Here is a 19,914-nt window from a genome sequence, read left to right on the forward strand (position 1 = left end):
GTATACTTTATAAATATACGTTTTTGCCTGAGTGTAATCTGTAATTTTATATTTTTTCATTCAATACCATATCTTGGATATGTTCCATATTAGTTCATATAGATCTACCTTATTTTATTTTATTTTATTTTATTTTATTTTATTTTATTTTATTTTATTTTTGTTATTTTATTTATTTATTTTTTGTTTATTTATTTTTGAGACAGAGAGAGACAGAGCATGAATGGGGGAGGGTCAGAGAGAGAGGGAGACACAGAATCGGAAGCAGGGTCCAGGCTCTGAGCTGTCAGCACAGAGCCTGACGCGGGGCTCGAACCCACAGACCGCGAGATCATGACCTGAGCCGAAGTCGGATGCTTAACCAACTGAACCACCCAGGCACCCCAATTATTTTATTTTTTAAAGTTTATTCATTTATTCAGAGAGAGAGAGAGAGAGAGAGAGAGACAGAGAGAGAGAGAATCCCAGCAGGCTCCACGTTGTCAGCACAGAGCCGGATGCAAGGTTTGATCTCATGAACAGCATAGTGAGATCATGATCTGAGCTGAAACTAAGAGTCGGACGCGTAACCTACTGAGGCACCCAGGCACCCCTGCCTTCTCCTTTTAAATGGATTTATCACAAATATATTGTATGAATGTGCCTTAACTGAGTTAATGAATTTTCCTGCTGATGGATAAATAGTCAAGTTGTCCCCAGTTTTTTAATATGATAAACTGCACTGTGGTAAACATTCTTATACGTACGCTTAGCTATTAGGAGAATTTATTATATTTTTTAGAAGTGAAATTTTGAGATGAAAAGGAATGGTCATTTTCAATTTTGATATATAATACTAGATTATACTTTTGGTTTTTTATAGACCTCAGGACTTTGCTTGGCTTGTTAGATGACCAATAATAGAATAATAGAAATTTAAGATATAGAGGCCACATTAAAATTAGTATCTATTATTTTTGTTGTGAAATAGATAAGAGGGTTGATGAGAGGATTCAAGATTTTGACCAGTGGTTGTACAACATGCAGGGGTAATGCAGTGGAAGGGATACCCTTACTTTTTTATAAAATGGCAATAAAAGTACTTACCTCATAGGGCTAATGTAATGATTCAAGGAGATAATGGTTCTAAATCTCCTAGACTAATACTGTTACAAAGTAGGTGTTCAGTAAAAAATTACTGGTATTTTTATAAAGAGAAGTTGTTCTCATAAAAGAGCCTTTTAGCTTTCATGATCACATTTTAAATAATTCCTGTTGGCTTCTGTTTTCGTCAAGTATGAGACATTAGTAAATACTTAGTATCCTATTTAGTATGAACAGGAAAAAATTGTGGAGTCTTTAAAAATGAGTGATCGAATTTTATACTACAAGATATGGGATGTTGGGGCACCTGGGTGTCTCAGTCAGTTAAGCACCTGACTCTTGATCTCAGCTCAAGTCATGATCTCACGGTTTGTGAGTTTGAGCCCCGTGTCAGGCTCTGTGCCGACAGTGTGGAGCCTGCTTGGGGTTCTGTCTCTCACCCTCTCTGCCCCTTCCCTGTTTACTCACTCTCTCTGCCCCTTCCCTGTTTACTCATTCTCTGTCTCTCTCTCTCAAAATAAATAAACTTAAAAAAAAAAGTTACGGGATGTTAGGGGTTACTAGTCAAGGCAACACCTTGGGGCCAGGAATATCCACCATATGCCCAGGGTCAGTGCCTGCAGGGTGAAAGGTAGCAATGTAAGCTCAGATGTCAGGAAGTGAAAGCAGGCCAAGAGTCAAAAAGCAAGATGATTCACAGGTAATAGGACACCCAAATGTTGGGAGTCATGAGAAGCTGGGAACCTGGCTCTATAACCACAGGAAGGCTCAAGCTCATAGCAGACTCAGGCCAATGCACAATCTGAAGTTTTAAAGTTTAAGGTAGCCAGCCAGGGGCCCAACGGGACCAAGGCATACCTCCTTGCCAAGGAGACTTGGCTGATAGCTGTTTCTAGGTTCTTACAAACTTGTGTGGGTCGGAAGTCAACCACAGAAGACCTTGTCTAAGTTTTCTAGGGCAAGTCCGTGAATCGGGCAGCAGAGAGTTAGATTACATATAGGAAGAAAGAGGCAATAAATAAATAGAAGCATTGGAAAAGCTACCCATGCTTGCATTAGCAAGCCACACATCTGCTATCATCCCTTGGGAAATGGAATGTTGCTATGTTCTTTCCTTTGTGTTTCTAAAACAAATACATAAAGTTCTTACAGCTCTGCTAAGATTGAAGCAACTATGGCACTAAGCCCTCCATTATGTTCCGTCTGTGTGCTATCCTCACCTGTGTCTTCCTGGAAGAGGTCTGGGGTGATATTGGAGGGAGACATTGCTATGTGCTAAGAAGTAGGTGGGGACGGGAGTAAGCCCACTATTTTAGAAGCCGCACTCCTATACGCAAACCATGCTGTACTGGGAACACTTTATTGGGAAGTGCAGTCCCATGAAGCAGGACGCAGGCAAAGAAGGAAGGGGAGCAAATACCAAAGAGCAGGTTATGAAGCTGGCCACAGCTTGATTGTAAGTGCTGTCGATTGCTTGTTCTCACATGATGTCTTCAGAGAGATGGTAGGAAGCTGTTACATCTCAGTTCTGGGGAGTGTAAGGGAGAAGAATTATCCTCTGATTTCCATTTCCAACTGGTCACAGTTTGCTCTCTGGGGCGTTACCGCCCCACACTTCCAGGTTGCACCACCTGGTCCCTCCATCAACAGCTGGGGAGGCTCAATCCAAGGGAGCAACTGTGGCATCTGCAGGATAAACCCCTTTCCTCAGGACAAGCCATAGTGTAGGCAAGAGTCACTGGCATTTCCCACACCCCTGTCTGTAACACTCAGCCCCACAGGTTCTGCTGGATGGGTGCTCAGTGGGATCCGAAGCATCATTTAACTCAAAGCCCAAGGTCGAGAGGGAAGTCCAGATAAGGCACTGGCTGGTCATGCCCACAAGTGATGCCCCAGCCACAAGAATGACACAGGCCAATGCTTCAGACCACCTTGACCAGAATGCAAAGCATGTGTCCAGATCTGGGGTGACTCATCAACTGAGTTCAGTAGTATTTCCATGCTTCTGGTCACACAATAAGTAACACTGTTGAGCACTTACTGCCCAAAGCACTTAATATATAATCGAATGTATGAGTCTCATTAATATACATTGTTTTATAATCTATTTTTTCCATTTAATTTTCTGTAGTGAAGATTTCCTCATCTCATTCAATATTCTTCAAAGGCATTTTTTCGCTGGCAACAGCATATTTCATAATATGGCTGTATAGCATTTTATTTCACTTTCCCATGTTATTGAACACATCAGTTGTTTGTAATTCTCTGCTTTCGTAAGTCATTCAATGTGTGCAAGCCAGATTTGTCTAGTCTATGTTGTTAAAACAAACAACTCTTAAATCTTGGTGGCTTAAAATACCAGAGGTTTATTTTTCACCCACGTCGGGGGTTAGCAAGGGATCTCTGCACATCATAGTCACGTACACACCAAGTCTAACAGAGAAGCATCATCTCCAATGTCATTGGTTACTGTGCCAGAAGGAAAAGATAACTCTGGAGAGATTCATGTTGGCAATTAAATGCATCCTGAAAATGATACATGTCACTTCTGAACTCATAGGTCAAATCTGTTTGCAAGGCCCCACCCAATCACAGAGGGGCCAGAGGGGAAAAAGAACAAGATGAGGCAAGTACTACTCAGTGTGACACCATTAGGAATGTACTTGTGCCTAAATTTTTTGTGTGTTTTGCTACTCATTGTTGCTACTTATAGTGTTTTGCTACAAATTGTTGTAAGAGACAGAGTAAACATTTTTATGTTATTGATGCAAGCTCTGGTATTTTATGTTTTGACCTGTTCTTTTATATTCTCCTCTGCACCGGGGCCTAGGAGCCTGCAAACTACATTTCCCAGGTTCCTTTGCCAGCTGGGTAGAAGCCATTTTTTTTTTTGTTATTGTTGCTTCTGGCTCCATCAGCAGTCATGGAAGCCAACTGCAAGTGATTACAATCTCTAGCAGCAGCAAGTCCAGAAACAGCAACAGAATGTTGGCTTTCTGCTCAGGGTTGGTGGTGGTGCTTGTGGACTCTGGGTGGTACCCACCTTCTCCCTTTTGCTTCTTCAGATCATGAGTTAGCATTAGCTTCCTGCAATTCATTATTACCTCTAGGTACCATCATCTTCCCCCTTTGGTTCTTCCAACTGTGCTAACAATTTTCTAATCAACGCCTGTATTAGATTTCCCCTGCCTAAAATGCCTAATGGGATACCTACTGATATAGTATATGTGCCAAATTGTCCCTAGAGATTTTGTGCCAATTTATACCCAGTCCCAAAGGGATACCTCTTCCCTTTAACCTTCACCATAAAAAAAATGTTTTATATTTTCATTTAGAAATTACCTTTGGATTGTATAGGCACTGAATATTTTGTTGTTTTAATTTGTATTTCCTTGTTTGCTGTCGAGACTGAATTTTGTAATTTGTTACTTTCTTTCACAAATTGATCACTCATAATCTTTACCTATTTTAGGGACATGTCTACTTTTCATTGATTTGCAAAAGACCTTTATATGTTAAGGACTTTCATCTTTTCTCTCTCATGTTTCAGATACAACCCCAATTTTTCATTTGCTTTTTAGTTCTGTTTATGGTGTTTTATAACATGGAGAAATTAATTTAAAAGATTGAATCAGTTCTACTAATTGTTTCCTGTGTGGTTGTTGCCACAGGACTGGGTTTTAAAGACCTACTTGAGGTTTTAAAATTTCCTTTCTACAATGTAGTTTTAACCTCTTATCTATTAGGGTTTAACAGATAATAAAATCAGAGGTGTGTGGCTTCTTAAGATGGTTTTATTATTTCTCCTTCTTCCTATCTCTTCTTATCCAGACAAAGAAAGGGCTGCACAAAGGGCACAGGGGATGGTTCAGAGCCACTGCAGTGAAGTGAGATTCTCTCCACAGAGATCGTGGCAGCTCTGATCTCACTGGCCAATGAGTCCTGCCCACAGTTCCAGTGTAAAGTGGTCTGTGAAACAGCTCTTCTGTGGATACAATTGTGACATGAGAAGTAATGGCCAGAAGCTCAGACCTCCAGTCCCAGCTGTCTGATCCTCCTCTTTTATCAGGACAACAACTTCCGTTATCTCTATACTCCGGTCGCCTGTCTTGAAGAGTGGTTTTTGATTAGTGTGCAGAGATTTCTCGGGGCACTACTTTATATCCCAAATCATGCTCAACATTTTTAGCTAATACCCTCTCTGTTGGTCTTACAGGTGGTTTAAGGAGATGAAATTATGTGTTGGGTAGATATGTATCAATAATTTACGACAATTTCTATTCAATATTTCACTGAAGGATGTAATTTTTCCCCTCTGTTGGTTCCTGTCTTTGCTTTTATGCTTAGAAAACATTTTTACATCTCAAGATCAGAAAACCATTGATCTTTCTTTTCTGTTTATTTGGAGATAGTAGAGTACTTTACCCTGAACAGTAAATAGTGGTTGAGCCCTAGAAATATTTTACAGCAAAGAGCAGTAGCTGGTATGCAAAAAATAAAAAAAATAATAATAACATATTTGCTTTTTCTTTCTTTTCTAAAGATTTTTTTTTTCATTATGAAAAGCATAATTTTCCAACAGTCTCTTTCACTTCATTTCTTTCCCAGGGACTGGTCTATGGGCTCAGGAAGAAAAGGGAGCATTAGAGATGATGCTCATGACTTCACACTTCTCAGGCAAATTCTGCCCCTTCCTCATAGCCTCACAGCTCTATCTCTCTAGTCCAGGAGTGGGCATACTTTACCTGGAAAAGGCAAATAGTATATCTTTCAGGCTTTGCCAGTCTGTGGAAACTACTCCATTCTGCTGTTGTGGTGGGAAGCAGTCATTCACAATGTGTGAACTAATGAGCATGTTCTAGTTAAACCTCACAGAAACTGCAAAAGCTGTCAACGCCAACCTCCATGCTGTGGAAGAGGGTAACCGGGTAGGTGTGATTAACGAACCCTTCAATTTTTGCTACTTTGTGTTCGTCAGGAATGTCAACCAATTTGAATCTCACAAGTTTGTTTAGTTTGGATGTTGTTAATGCCATTAGATGAGACCACTGTGACCGGTGTCATCTGGGCCTCCTTCCTCTTCCTTCTATAGAGTCGAGTTCACTGTCTTTCAGGTGCGTGGGTGGTTTCTCTGACCGTGAATTAACCACAGTACCATTTTGTCTTAGAGGAGATGTGGGAAGCAATCATGAGGCAGGTCAAAGGCCTCGCCTGAGAAGTGGCTGATTGCTTCAGCCCACACGAGTCTGTTCATTATCACGGGTGGAGGCTGTCAGACTTATACCACTAATAAATGTGTCTGTGCCTCCTGATGTCCCTGTTCTTTGGGAAGGTACCGGCGACATCCTGACAGGCTACAGGAGCCAGCCCCCTGCCCCTCTTTTAAGTACTGTACCTTAGTATTCTACACTCACTATGTCATTTTTCACAAAAGAAATTGCTTAATTTTGCCCTGTGTGTCCATCGCTCAAAGCTCCTTCTGTGTTATTGACCATCTTTACTCTTCACATTTTTAATACACATTTACTCGGGAAGAGGAATACATGTAAGAATGCCAAGTTAAAAAAATCATTTTAAAGCAACAGAATTGGAGTCAGAATCAGATAAATTAAGCTTAAATCTTATCACCTATTTATGGGTTTGGATATAGGCTAGCAGTATCTGTTACAGATACCTTCCTTGCTTGGCTTTAATAAAATCTCCCTGCAAGACACATGTGCATACTGAAGGATAACCCAGTCACTTGAGGTTTTAACTAAAGCTCTAGAAATTGTATATTCATGCACATTTAAGTACTTGCAAATACTGGTAGATGTCAGGCCATACCTGTCTCACTCAACCCACCTCATTGGCAGAGGCCACGTGATTAAGGGCTGATTGAGATTTTGTGCACTCTGAAGCGTATGTATAACTTGGTGGGCTCTGTATTTAAAAAAAAAGACAAAATTAGCTATCAAAGCAAATATTTCTTTAAAAAAATTAAAAAAAATTTTTTTAATGTTTTTTTTAAATTTATTTTTGAGACAGAGACAGAGCATAAGCAGGGGAGGGGTAGAGAGAGAGGGAGGCACAGAATCTGAAGCAGGCTCCAGGTTCTGAGCTGTTAGCACAGAGCCCGACGCGGGGCTCAAACTCACGGAGTGTGAGATCATGACCTGAGCTGAAGTCGGACGCTCAACCAAATGAGCCACCCAGGCGCCCCTAAAAATTGTTTAATGTTTGTTTTTGAGAGACAGAGAGACAGAGCATGAATGGGGGAGGGGAGGAGAAAGGGAGACACAGATTCCAAAGCAGGCTCCAGGTTCCGAGCTGTCTGCCAGCACAGAGCCGGACTCGAACTCACAGACGGCGAAATCATGACCTGAACTGAAGCTGGACGCTTAACCAATTGAGCCACCCAGGCGCCCCGCATATATTTCTTTAGGATGAAAAAATTTTATAACAAATAATATATTTTCTAAAAAGGTGACAAATAGCACAAACATCATAAAACCCAGAAAAATAACATAACACTTTAAAGAAATTAACTTTCTTTTTAATTTTTTTTTAAAATGTTCATTTATTTTTGAGAGAGAGACAGAATGCAAGTGGGTTAGGGACAGAGAGAGGGAGACACAGAAGCAGAAGCAGGCTCCAGGCTCTGAGCTGTCAGCACAGAGCCCGACAGGGGGCTCGAAGGCACGAGCTGCGAGATCATGACCTGAGCCGAAGTCGGACACTCAACCGACTGAGCCACCCAGGCGCCCCAGAGTAATTAACTTTCTAACACATCTCTATAATACCTTTCCCTTACATTTTGGCTGTTGCTCTTGAATTGCCTCCATCAGACTGCAATTTTGTAACACAATCATTTTTCATAAGCGACAGAAAGAAGATTCAGTCTTTCCTCTGACATAGTCAAAATCTTCTTCATTATTGGTAGTTTAAAAAAGTTTCAGGTTCCTGACTTGTAAGTAATACTGTCAGGTAAATGTGTTAGAGTATAGTCAAATTTAGAAAAGCTTTTCTCAAATTTCTTAAATGAGTTCTCAGATTTCAGGGCAATGCAAGTGTTTTGTGCAGCGATTAATCTTTAATATTGCATGAACTGGTAGCACTTGTTGCTTCTCCCAGGGTCTCGGGAGAGTTGTGCAGGTGAGGGTCCCTGAAGCTTAAGCTTCCTTGGCTTCATGGTAAATTCATTCTTGCACCAGATCTTACAGGAAAGTTCAGTATTTCCTCATTTTTTTAGACCAGTCATGACCCAGAGAGGCTGGCTAGTTGCCAGAAGACTACCCTAAACCTCATCCTATTTTTTTGCCTGGATGAGTCTCTAGGTATTGCCTGTTCCTGGATCCCTCATCATTGTGCTTTGTTCAGTTGTGAGGCTAGAGGGCCCGCTGAACCTGATATAAGTTGCTATAGAATCAGTGTTCACTGTTTTGTGAACATTTTGCCCTGCCACTAATTTGAATGTAGCCTCAAGATCGGCTGTAGGGCCTGTCCCCCACCCCTGCCCAGGCTAATCCAGTTCCAGTGGCAGACTTAGCTGCAGATGGGCCACCCTCCCAGTGTGTCCTTCCTGATAGTGTCCGTGATCACTGGATATGACCATGAGACAATGGTAGGGGGGATCATAGGTGGCTTCTTCATCCTTTAGGAGCAGGCTTGGGTTGGCCAGAAAAGACTACATGGATGGGAGTTACAGATGTCTTTCTGAATGACCAGGAAAATATGGGAGTAGCTGGAGAAAATATTCACGTGTTCTAAACATATACATGGCTTGAGTCCAAGTCCCATGCAAAAGATGGGCAGCGTAGAGAAAGTTGATGGGAGAAAGTGAAGAGAATGAAAGAATGGAGGAATAAATGGTAAACTAGAAAGTGATTAAAATAATGGTAGGTAAGGAAGGCTACAAATGGAATGGGAAAATTTGAAGGAATGGGGATAAAATAAGGTATGTCTGCAGGGGCTTTGAGTAAGGAATGATATTTGAAGGCAGTAGCTGAGCCGAATGAATGAATACAAAGATTTAAAACTCATGTAACAGCATTTGGTGGCATACATTACCTACCATTTATTTTGAAACCAGCTATTTTCAAATTCTCAGAATGAGCAATGTAACACAATTATCAAGCACGAGAAAGAACTTTCTGGCTTCAGAGAACTTCAAAGCCTAGTTAGAAGCTCTGAGGATATAAATGAAAATACTATTACTCAATGAAACCAATTACAAGTAAATTTTATTTTTCAAAAATAATTTGATGCATGTATAACTGTCATTATTTGCAAATAAAATATGTAGAAGAAGTTAGTAATTTGGTAATCCTTCTTCACTCTTCTGACACTTTTGGAAGATGGAAGTGCTATATTTCCTTATAATAGATCTTCCATTAAAGAGTTTAATTTCAAAGAACTAAATATTGTTTATTTTATTAGACACTGGAAATGAATCTCTGCTCCAGGGTCATTTAAACATTTATTATTAAACACAGATAAGATCAATGCTTTCTTCAGGGAGTATTAAAAGCAAAGTCTAGCTTGTGTCACCCTTTGCCTATGGGCAACTATTTTAATGCCACTTTTATATATGGAACAAACGTAGAAACAAATCAGTCTTCAAAACAATTCATAGAACTTCCACTTTATAAATTATTCATAGGTAGGACACTGCCCATAATAATAGAGGCTTATCAGTCTCTCCTTTGTTCTATGAAATCAATGCTATTTCTTGTCTATGCATTTTACTAGGAGAATGGGAGAGATATTTTCAGTTCTCTGTAAACTAAAATATTTCTTGGGTGCTAATGACAGAGGAAATGGTCTCTGTTGTCTCTTAAATTTTGGCTGTTTTTATTCCGTGAGGGAAAGATTACTGAATAAAGAAATGCAATCCTTTCAGGAGTCAGAGGCTTCAGGATCTTCTGACCTATTATTCCCATCCTCCCCCGCCCCCCCCCCCCCCCCCGGCTTTTTTTCCCATTATTTTCCATGGGTGTGTACAGAGGCATCCCTGTGTGGAGTGCTGGGAAGTTGAGGCTTGTGACAAAGCAAACTTGAATAATAAAAGTGAGAAAATGAATAATGTTTAAAAATTTGACAAATAAAAGTGAGGCTGTATTAACATCAAGCCAGCTATTTAGCAAAGGAGAAAGAACACTTATGGGTCAAACACCAAAGCCCTAAATTTGTTTCTTAAATTTTTATTTAAATTCTAGTTAGTTAACAGTCAGTGCAATATTGGATTCAGGAGTAGAATTCAGTGATTCAACACTTACATACAACACCCAGTGCTCATTACAAGTACCCTCCTTATTACCCATCACCCATCCAACCCATCCCCTGCCCAGCTCTCTCCATCAATCCTCAGTTTGTTCTCTATTGTTAAGAGTCTCTTATCCAAAGCCTAAGTTTTGGCGTAGAATGACGTGCTGAACCATATCAAAGCATCTCACAGCAAAAGGTAACATTGTCTCTTTCACCCGAACTGCACTTTCAAATTTCCTTTATTCCATAGAGCCAGTGTCTTTGGTCCCCTGTGATTTCAAGTAGTGAATATCCTCCATCTATCACTCTTTTTATGATCTTTTATGGACCAGAGATTTGGTGGGTTTTCCCCTTGATCTGTGACCTACTAAAGCAACTGCATTTCATCTTTATGCAGACTTCACTTTTGGAAGACTATTGATTAGAGGGTCCTCATCTATACTTTCATCATCTAGTACCTATTTCTACCTGGTATTGTCTTTATTTGGTGGTTTAAATGTAGATTAATTACTGCTATAAAGGCGACAGGTGATCTCAGTCAAGGTTGAGTCTGACTGCATTGGGGTAGCAAACTCCTTAAGCATTTCTATTTGCATGAGTTGATATCTACTGGGACATTGTTTGTTGTTAAAAGAAAATGAAGGGGCTTTGTGCATGGGCAAGGAGCGGGAACCAGCCAAGAGAGATGAGAACAGAGGGCTGGCATGGTGTCTATTTAAGGTGGTTACAGCTAACGTTGTTGAGTCAATGTATTGAATGGGTTGAATTCGATTATGTACAACATGAAAAATATTTCCTTTCCCCTGATCTCAGCCTGTAAACATGCTCTGTCCAGTGTGTCCTCACCACTTCTGGCTAGCATGTTGGCCAGATTCCACAGCTTTTTAGTCACTTTGACAAATCAGAACAGTCTGATTTTCAGGTATAAAAAGTCTGACTCCATGTAAATAACAATTTCCATTTTATACTCAGGTCCGAACTCTCCCCTCCACCCCTCGTCAGCCTCCCTGCATAGGCCAACCTGGAAGCCAGCAGGGGAGTGGCTTTGGCTTGCTCTTTCGCTGCCTCCATCAAACCCCCTTCTTGCTCTGTATCCTCTCCTCTTCCTAAGCTGAGGTAGTTTCCTTCCGGGCTCATCAAACCCGCTCACGTTTTTTTATGGGACCCTTTCAAGTTGACTTGAGTCTAGCTACCTTCTGGCATGAACACTGGGTCCCCAGGGTAAAGTCATAACCCTTGCCCAAGAAATGGTGAGCTGCCCCTCTGCTGCCTTCTCTCTTGGCCCCAACAAGACAGGCAGCTCCTCTGTCCTCCTGGCTTCAGAATTCTCTAGGTAATAGGAAGCCCTACTTCTTAAGTTCACATATGCCCCTGAACTCCAAGGAACATACATTGGGTTCTTCTAAGAACTGCTCATAGTGGCCCATCCTGTGGCCATGAGGGTACTGGGGTCAAAGTCCTGCATCTCAGTATTCTCTTGCTGGAGGCAAAGACACTGGTCACCCTTTGTGCAAGCTCTGGACACTCTCTGGCTTTCGGGAACCCCTCTCTCTTGGCTTGAGTCAGGGCACCCCAGCCCCTCTCTATCTGGCTGGCAGCTCTGTGTCTCAGTGACACTAATTCCTCTTTATCATTTCTAGTCTTGTCTTTTGTAGGTGGTTAATAGGGTACAGGGAAAGTTCTGGCTTTGTTCTTTATTAGTAAGTCACCCATTTAACATCTAATTACTGTTATTTCTAGGAAGGACCAATAGTCAAGGATGACAAGGAAGCCAGAAGAAGGAACAGGATCATTATCCTGAGCTCAAGTGAGGTGCCCTGTGGGAACTCTCAGAAACCACTGGGATGACTTTGGGAGGTATGTTGGTTGTTGAGGGCTGCTATAACAAAATGCCATAGGCTGGGGGACTTACAACAGCAGAATTTTATTTCCTCACAGTTCTGGAGGCTAGAAGTCAAAGATCAAATTGTCAGCAGGTTTGGTTCCTTTTGAGGCTTCTCCCCTTGGCTTGCAGATGGCTGCCCACTTGCTGTGGGCATGGTCTTCTTGATATATGGATGTGCCCCAGGGGTCTCCTCCTCTTTTTATAAGGATCCATCAGGTTGGATCAGGGCCTCACCCTAATGGCGTCATTTTAACCTAATCACCTCTTTAAAGACCTTATCTCTAAGTACAGTCAGATTCTGCAGTACTGGGAGTTAGAATGTCAACATAGAATGTTGGGGGAGCCCTACTCAGCCCGTACTAGGAAGAGAAGGCTGAGGCTGGGATTTTCTGGCCCCGTGGGTAGATGGGTGCAACCTTGAGGGTGCTGACCTTCCCCAGCACACACTCACCCAATGAGCTTCCAGGTGGCAGTTCCTGGAGTCCTGCAGGCTGACCAGAGGGGATGACCAAGCTCATTACATTTAGGCTAATTCAGTGCATTGGAACTCCCAGTTTGGTGAGACTTGAGGACTTTGCAGGTTTGTACACCTATCCAATCTTCCAAAGGGCAAATCCGACCTTAAGAGTTAGTTACTTTCTACAACATTTAATTAAGTTAACCTTTCTTCTTTAAAAAGTAACAAGGAATTCCCAAGACAACTAGTCCTAACCATCTAATATCAGATTAGAAACACGCTTACTTCTGTGTCTACCCTAGTGAAGTCAAGTAGAAAATTGAGCAATTATGTGTGTGTTTGCTTAAATTATAGAAACAATTATCTTAATAGACCACATTGTTTTGTCTTTGTAGATCCAACAAGTGGCTTATTTATTTAGATGCATAGCAGTTAAAATATTTTTAATTGAGTTTTTCATTTTAATTCCAGTACAGTTACATACAGCATTATATTAGTTTCAACAGTGAGCCAGTTCTATATATTTCAGTGCTCATCATGTTAAGTGTACTCTTCAATACTCATCACCTATTTAAACCATCCTCCCACCAACTTCCCCTCTGGTAACCACCAGTGTGTTCTCTATAGTTGAGTCTATTTCTTGGTTTGTCACTCTTTTTTCCTTTGTTCATCTGTTTTGTTTCTTAAATTACACATATAAGTGAAATCATATGGTATTTGTCTTTCTCTGACTGGATTATTTCACTTAGCATTATACTCTCTAGCTCCATCCATCTTGTTGCAAATGGGAAGATTTCATTATTTTTTTATGGCTGAATAATATTCCTTTGTGTATATAGGCCACATTTTCTTTATCCATTCATCCATGGATGGACATTTGGGCTCTTTCCATACTTTGGCTATTGTTGATAGTGTTGCTATAAACAGGGGGGTGCATATGTCCCTTTGTAACAGCACACCTATATCCCTTGGATAGATACCTAGTAGTGCAATTGCTGGGTCATAGAGTAGTTTTATTTTTCATTTTTTGAGGAACCTCCATACTGTTTTCCAGAGTGGCTGCACCAGTTTGCATGAGGTGCATACCTACCAACAGTGCATGAGGGTTCATTTTTCTCCACATCCTTGCCAACAACTGTAGTTTCTTGTGTTTTTGACTTTAGCCATTCTGATAGGTGTGAGGTGATATTAGATACATAATATTTTGATGACACTATTTAGATGCAGCAATATTGGCATAACTCTTTTGATGACAACATTTTGAGCACCCTTAAAAAAAACCCCGTTAAACTTACAGCTTTAAAAATTATAACATTGGGGTGCCTGGGTGGTTCAGTCGGTTAAACATCCAACTTCGGCTCAGGTCATGATTTCACAGTTCGTTGGTTTGAGCCACCCATCAGGCTCTGTGCTGACAGTTCAGAGCCTGGAGCCTGGTTCAGATTCTGTGTCTCCCTCTCTCTCTGCCCCTCCCCTGCTCATGCTCTGTCTGTCTCAAAAATAAATAAAATAAACACTAAAAAAAATTAAAAAAAATAAAAATTATAAGATCATGTGTAGAACAGACATTTAGTCTCACCCATCACAACCCCACTCACAATAAGATTTTCCTTCTCCAAAGAGAGCAAAAGAAATTTTAACACCTCTGGAAAGAAAACCATAGAGGGAGAAGAATGAAAAACAAGAACCTGAGAAAATACAACTCCAAAGAAGTAGGGTATTTCAATTTTAACACTCATTCTTGTAACACCCTCATCTTTGGAAATTTGGGGGGATTCCTCTGGTTGATTTTGTGGAATATTGCTGGATGTTATGGTTCCCTTGTCCTAGCACTCTTGAGTCTATGGACAATTTGGGACAAATACCCCTAGAAGAAATTTGTATTAATAAGTATACTGGAAAATAGACTGTAATGCATATGGGCAACATTAAATGTGTAACCTGGATCAGGCAAAAAATAAAATCATTTACAGAACCAGTTTATCTCATCCAAATGTGACCCAAGCTTCCTGGGTGTTCTCTCTCTCTCTCTCTCTCTCTCTCTCTCTTTTTCAAACTCTCCTGAATTGTTTATGTCTATTTCTTTCTACAAACTGGTGGAGTCTCTTGAGGCCACCTGGTCTCCTGAATGCACCCTGTCAGTCTTCCATAGAGTCACCTTCTGATCATGTGTCATTGTGCTCAACAGAACTTTCTTAGTGTTATTATTATTATTATTATTATTATTATTATTTACTAATTTTTCTCCCAACTCATTAGGAAGTGGACTTTGTGTTGTGGAAGGTTGGCATCTTTTTCTCTTTTCTTCATCTTTTTTCCTGCATAGGCCAGAGAGATTTTCTGCCTCCACTGAATTTCTTCTCTTCCGAATGAGGCCCTCAGATTTACATCTTCAAATAACAGTCTATTTTATTAATCTTGCATTACTTGCTAGTGAATTTATATAATTATAGTATAAAATATAGCTTCCATCAAACAGTAAAGTAAAAGAGATAATCAACAAGTTAGCAATTTATCAATAATTACTATATACAGTAAATGAACTAATTTTAAATGTCTGATTTGGATCCACTTTTAAGCAGATCAGATGTTAAGTAAACAAGGCACATCTGTATAGGGCAGTTCTAACAAGGAATTTAATAGAGCCACACCTTTTTAGAAAAAAAAATCGTGGTTAAATATATATAACATGAACATTACCATTTTAAGAAATTTTAAATGTGCTGTGGCATTAAGTACATTCATGTGTGACTATCACTACCATCCATCTCCAGAATTTTTTATCATCCCCAAAGGAAACTCTGTACCCATGAAACACTAACTCCCCATTTCTCTCCCTACCCCCAGCCCCTGGCAACTCCATGCTACTTTCTTGTCTCTATGATTTTGACCACTTAGGTACCTCATACAAGAGGAATCATACAGCATTTGTCTTTTTGTGTGTGACTTCACTTAGCATAATGTCTATAAGGTTCGCAACCCTTGGTTTGCAACCCTCTTTGGAGCTTCCCAGGTGTAATCTGAAATCAGCCTCCTAGGTAGAGGGCAGGGAAAGACCAAAGAAAGCAGCAGGCCACTCCAGGATGGTAGGTTTCAGTTTTAATAAGCAAAAGGAACTTACACAGGAGGCTTGCCTTTGGTGACAGCAAGACAAATAGATCCCCACACCCACCTGCCAAATCTTCAAAAGTTTATTAAGAGGCCTAACTGGGTTCAGTCATGGTATACCCCGCAGGTGTTCTCAACACCACATACTATCTGAAGGCTCTGTCCTTGGAGCACTTCTGGGAGCAGGAAAGGCAAGTGGAACCCACATTCCAAGGACAGGGGAGGGTGTGAGACTTCCAGTGCCTGGGTCCAACTCACGGGTCAAGTGGCAGTCATGTCTTTTCAGTTACCTTCCCCAACACTGTTCCAAGTGCTTTGCAAATATTAATTCACATAATTATTCATCTTTGTATGTTCCCCAGGGTCTAGAAAGTGCTTTGCGTGTGTTAGACATGAAATATTTGTGGAATGAATTTTGGTAGGGCTTAAGCATTTCCAAGTGACTCTGCCTGCTCTTCTGGTTGGAAAGTTAACAAAAGGAGCCGGTTTCTTCTGGGTCATAATCTGACACTAGGTCGCGAGTTTAAAGAAGCCCTTTATTTTAGCCACCACATTTAGGCTAGTTTCCCACTAGGGAAAGGTTAAGAGGGAAGTCATTCCTGAGTGATAGAAACTGTAGGAAGAGACTCAACGTTAACTAAAGGTTTCCTTTCTACGGGGACAGCGATCACCTCGGGGAAGCCTCAGGAAAAGGGAAGACCCCGAGGCCAGTTGGCTCTGACAGGTACCCCGGTGGCGGGACGGAGGAGGCGGGGCCCGAGGGGGGGCGGGACCTGCTGGGTGGGGCGGGGCCTCGGGCGGGGCCTGTGGGGCGAGGCCTGTGGGGCGGGGCGCGCGACTGCGCCGGGCGGCGATGGCGGCGGACGGGGACTGGCAGGATTTCTATGAGTTCCAGGAGCCGGCCCGGAGCCTCCAGGACCAAGAGAACTGTAACGCGAGCCCCGAGGCCGGGGCAGGGCCGGGCGGGGGAGGTGACGGCTTCCCGGCGCTGGCCTGCAGCTTGGAGGAGAAGCTGAGCCTGTGTTTCCGCCCCTCGGGTCCCGGCGCCGAGCCCCCGAGGGCGGCCGTGCGGCCCATCACCGAGCGCAGCCTCCTGCAGGGGGACGAGTGAGTGCGGGCCCGGCCGGGAGCGGGCGGGAGCCCCCCACTGCCCCTCGAGCTGCCCTCGTCCAGCTCTCGTCCAGCCCTCGTCCTGCCCTCCGGCCCTCGGTCCGCAGCCTCGGCGGGACTCCGGCCACAGGCTCCTCCCCGCGCCCTCCTTCCGCCTCCACAGACTGGCGAGTCCCCGCCCTCCCCGCGCCCCCGCTGGGCTCCCTGGGGCTTTTGGCCTCCCGGCGCTCAGCTATTTAAATCCCCGCTTCTCGGCCCTCCACGCTACTCTCTCTCCGCTACTGCCCTCCTGCTCCCTAGAAACCGACCCGGGTCTGTTTGGTTCAGAGAGGAACCTGCTTGCCCGGAGCCAGTAGTTAGAGACAGCACCTCTTCGGGCACGTGTGTAGCCACTCATTCATTCAACTAGCATTAATTTAAGCTCTCAGTGCCAGAGGCTGCTTCGCCCTGGGGATACCAAGGTGACTGAACATACCCCTGTCACATAGGGCACAATTTAGGCCGGGGGGTGGACTTGCAGACAAATATTTGTATGGGTGTGACATATTCTCCTGGACGTAAGTGCAAAGTATAGGAGATTTTTTTATATAGGACATGTGGGAGAGGCAGGAAAGGCTTCACGGGGAAAGAAATGTGAAAACTGGATCCTGATTGGGTGAGTGGGAGTTTGCCTGGCAGATGAAGAAAGGTCTAGCCATACAGCTCGCCGATATGGCACGTGCAAAAGTACCAGCGTTAAAGCAGCATTTATGCCACAGAATTTATTGGCTCCATCTGAGAGCCCAGGTGGAGTGCACATCACCACAGAGGCAAAAACGAAAGGAACGCACTGGTTACTAACGACAGGGATCTCTTAGTCTGGTGGGTAAACACGTACATTAACAGTCATTAGGATAGAACCGTCTCAGAGCCATGATAGGAAATTCATAGGGATTTGTGAGAGCTGGTTAAGGGGGAGGCAGAGTTCCTGGGGGGCACTTCATTTAACTACTAGCCTAGCCTTAACTAGCCACTTAAAATTTGGCTAAGGGTTGTCGTTAGGTACCAGGGTTTCACCCCAAAAGACAGTAAAAGGGGTGGTGAGGGTGAGGGAGCTGAGCATATGGTATAGGTGGCTGGGGAGGAGCCCTGGAGAGGCTGAGGGTTCAAGTAGTGCAATAAACAGTGTGGACATGGGTGGGGTGGGTTTTTAGAGCCCTGATGGAGTGGAGAGATTAGAGGTTAGGGAAGGATTCTTGAGAGATGGAGAAGGATCCACAGGCACTGAAAGGGCCTTCCAGCCTGATTCCTCTGTGAATAAGGTAGGAAGCTTGAGAAGGATTTAGGAATGGGGGCCTTTAAACACTGCCTTGGCAGTGGTTTGGGCCCAGCTATGCTGGGGACCACATCATTTCATTGACCTGCCAGGTGTGGAGGGAAGAGTTGATGACGAATTTATACACGCATGTACATAGCTTGTAGCAAAAGATGACATTTTTGAAAGTCTGTTCCCAGAGAAGATAGTTTTATATATGTGTAGATTTATATATTCTGAATCACAAGGACTCAGAACATATTCTGGATTAAAAAAATGATATTTTGGGTTTTGGGTTTGTCAAGAGTGACTTCTCAAAACAGATGAGTGGTTTGTACACAAATAGTTAAGGCTTCCTATTCTTGCTTCACCTGTACTGTCTAGAAAGTAGTTTATTTTAGGGGCACCTGCGTGGCTCAGTCAGTTAAGCATCCCACTCTTGATTTCGGCTCAGGTCATGATTTCATGAACTGAGTTTGAGCCCTGCATTGGGCTTTGCACTGACAGCCTGGAGCCTATTTGGCATTCTCTGTCTGCCTCTCTCTCTGCCCCTCCCTGGCTCATTCTCCATCTCTCTCTCTCTCAAAACAAACTTAAAAAAAAAAAAACACTAGGGGTGCCTGGTAGCTCAGTTGATTAAGCCTCCGACTTTGGCTCAGGTCATGATCTCATGGTCCGTGAGTTCGAGCCCCGCGTCGGACTCTGGGCTGATGGCTCAGAGCCTGGAGCCTGCTTCCGATGCTGTGTCTCCCTCTCTCTCTGCCCCTCCCCTGTTCATGCTCTGTCTCTGTCTCAAAAATAAATAAACGTTAAAAAAAAAAAAACAACAACACGAAAGTAGTTTATTTTAGTCTTTGCTTAAATCTTAGGTTGATATAAAACTTAAAAAATTTTGTTACTCTTGATGATGGTTTTTAGTAGATGATATGTTGGTAGTAATGCATGATGCTTGATTTGGGAATGCATAACAAACCTCTTTCTCTCTTTTCAGGGGCTGGGGCTGGTCATCACTCACTCACCCCTTTCTGTTGCATAAATTTCTCCATTTATGGAATCCAAAATGTCCATCCCTGCTCCTCAAACTAGAGAGAGTTGAGAATTCTTTCACTTAGATATTGCCTTGGCTTAGGGCACTTCGTTTAACTTCTCTGAGCCCCACCTTTATTTTTGGCTACATATGGATTGTACTTACCTGCTAAGATTTTACTTTAGGAAGGGTATCATGTAGGATTCGGTGTCACAGGATTTTGACCTCCTTTGACTTTGTCCTACTGGTTCTTTATGACAGGTTGTAATACTTTATGATAAGGATGAAGGCAATTCATGTCTTGACTGGAGAATTCTAGAAATCTTCCACTTAAGTCAGCCCTGTGTCCTTCCAACTACAACTGTTGTGACCTTGGTGGAGAGAGAGTACTGTTAATTGTCCTTCACTTTCTTGGAAGATCAAATTCACCCACAGTCTCTCCTAGTGGGTGAAGTATTGCACTCCACTTGCCCTCTTACTCCAGCCTCATTTAAAAAGAAGCAAACAAGCAGTCCCCAAAACTCTGGACTGTCTTCACCTACGAGAATATCCTACTTGAGTTCCTAACCAGCGTTAGGTATATAGTCAGTTATTTGGTATATGAAGTGCTTTTACGTAGGAAGGTGTGGGTCAAAAACTCAGCACGTTTAACAGTCCGCAACTGTTGCCTCTGATTTGAGCACTTTGGCATTGGAGAAGGTTAT

General features: G+C 42.5%; 1 protein-coding gene across 2 annotated transcripts in view; it reads left to right on the forward strand.

The window, feature by feature from the left end:
* The first annotated feature begins 16,600 nt into the window (after positions 1 to 16,600).
* FEZ2 (fasciculation and elongation protein zeta 2) overlaps positions 16,601 to 19,914 on the forward strand; it is a 42,517-nt gene continuing 39,203 nt past the window's right edge. For both annotated transcript variants that reach the window (XM_047854125.1, XM_047854127.1), the window contains exon 1: positions 16,601 to 16,886. In XM_047854125.1, the coding sequence (XP_047710081.1) occupies positions 16,633 to 16,886 (254 nt within the window). In that variant the 5' untranslated portion in view covers positions 16,601 to 16,632. The remainder of the gene's footprint in view (positions 16,887 to 19,914) is intronic.

The sequence above is a fragment of the Prionailurus viverrinus genome, chromosome A3 (genome assembly GCF_022837055.1).
Source record: "Prionailurus viverrinus isolate Anna chromosome A3, UM_Priviv_1.0, whole genome shotgun sequence".
In the NCBI taxonomy this organism is placed as follows: Eukaryota; Metazoa; Chordata; class Mammalia; order Carnivora; family Felidae; genus Prionailurus; species Prionailurus viverrinus.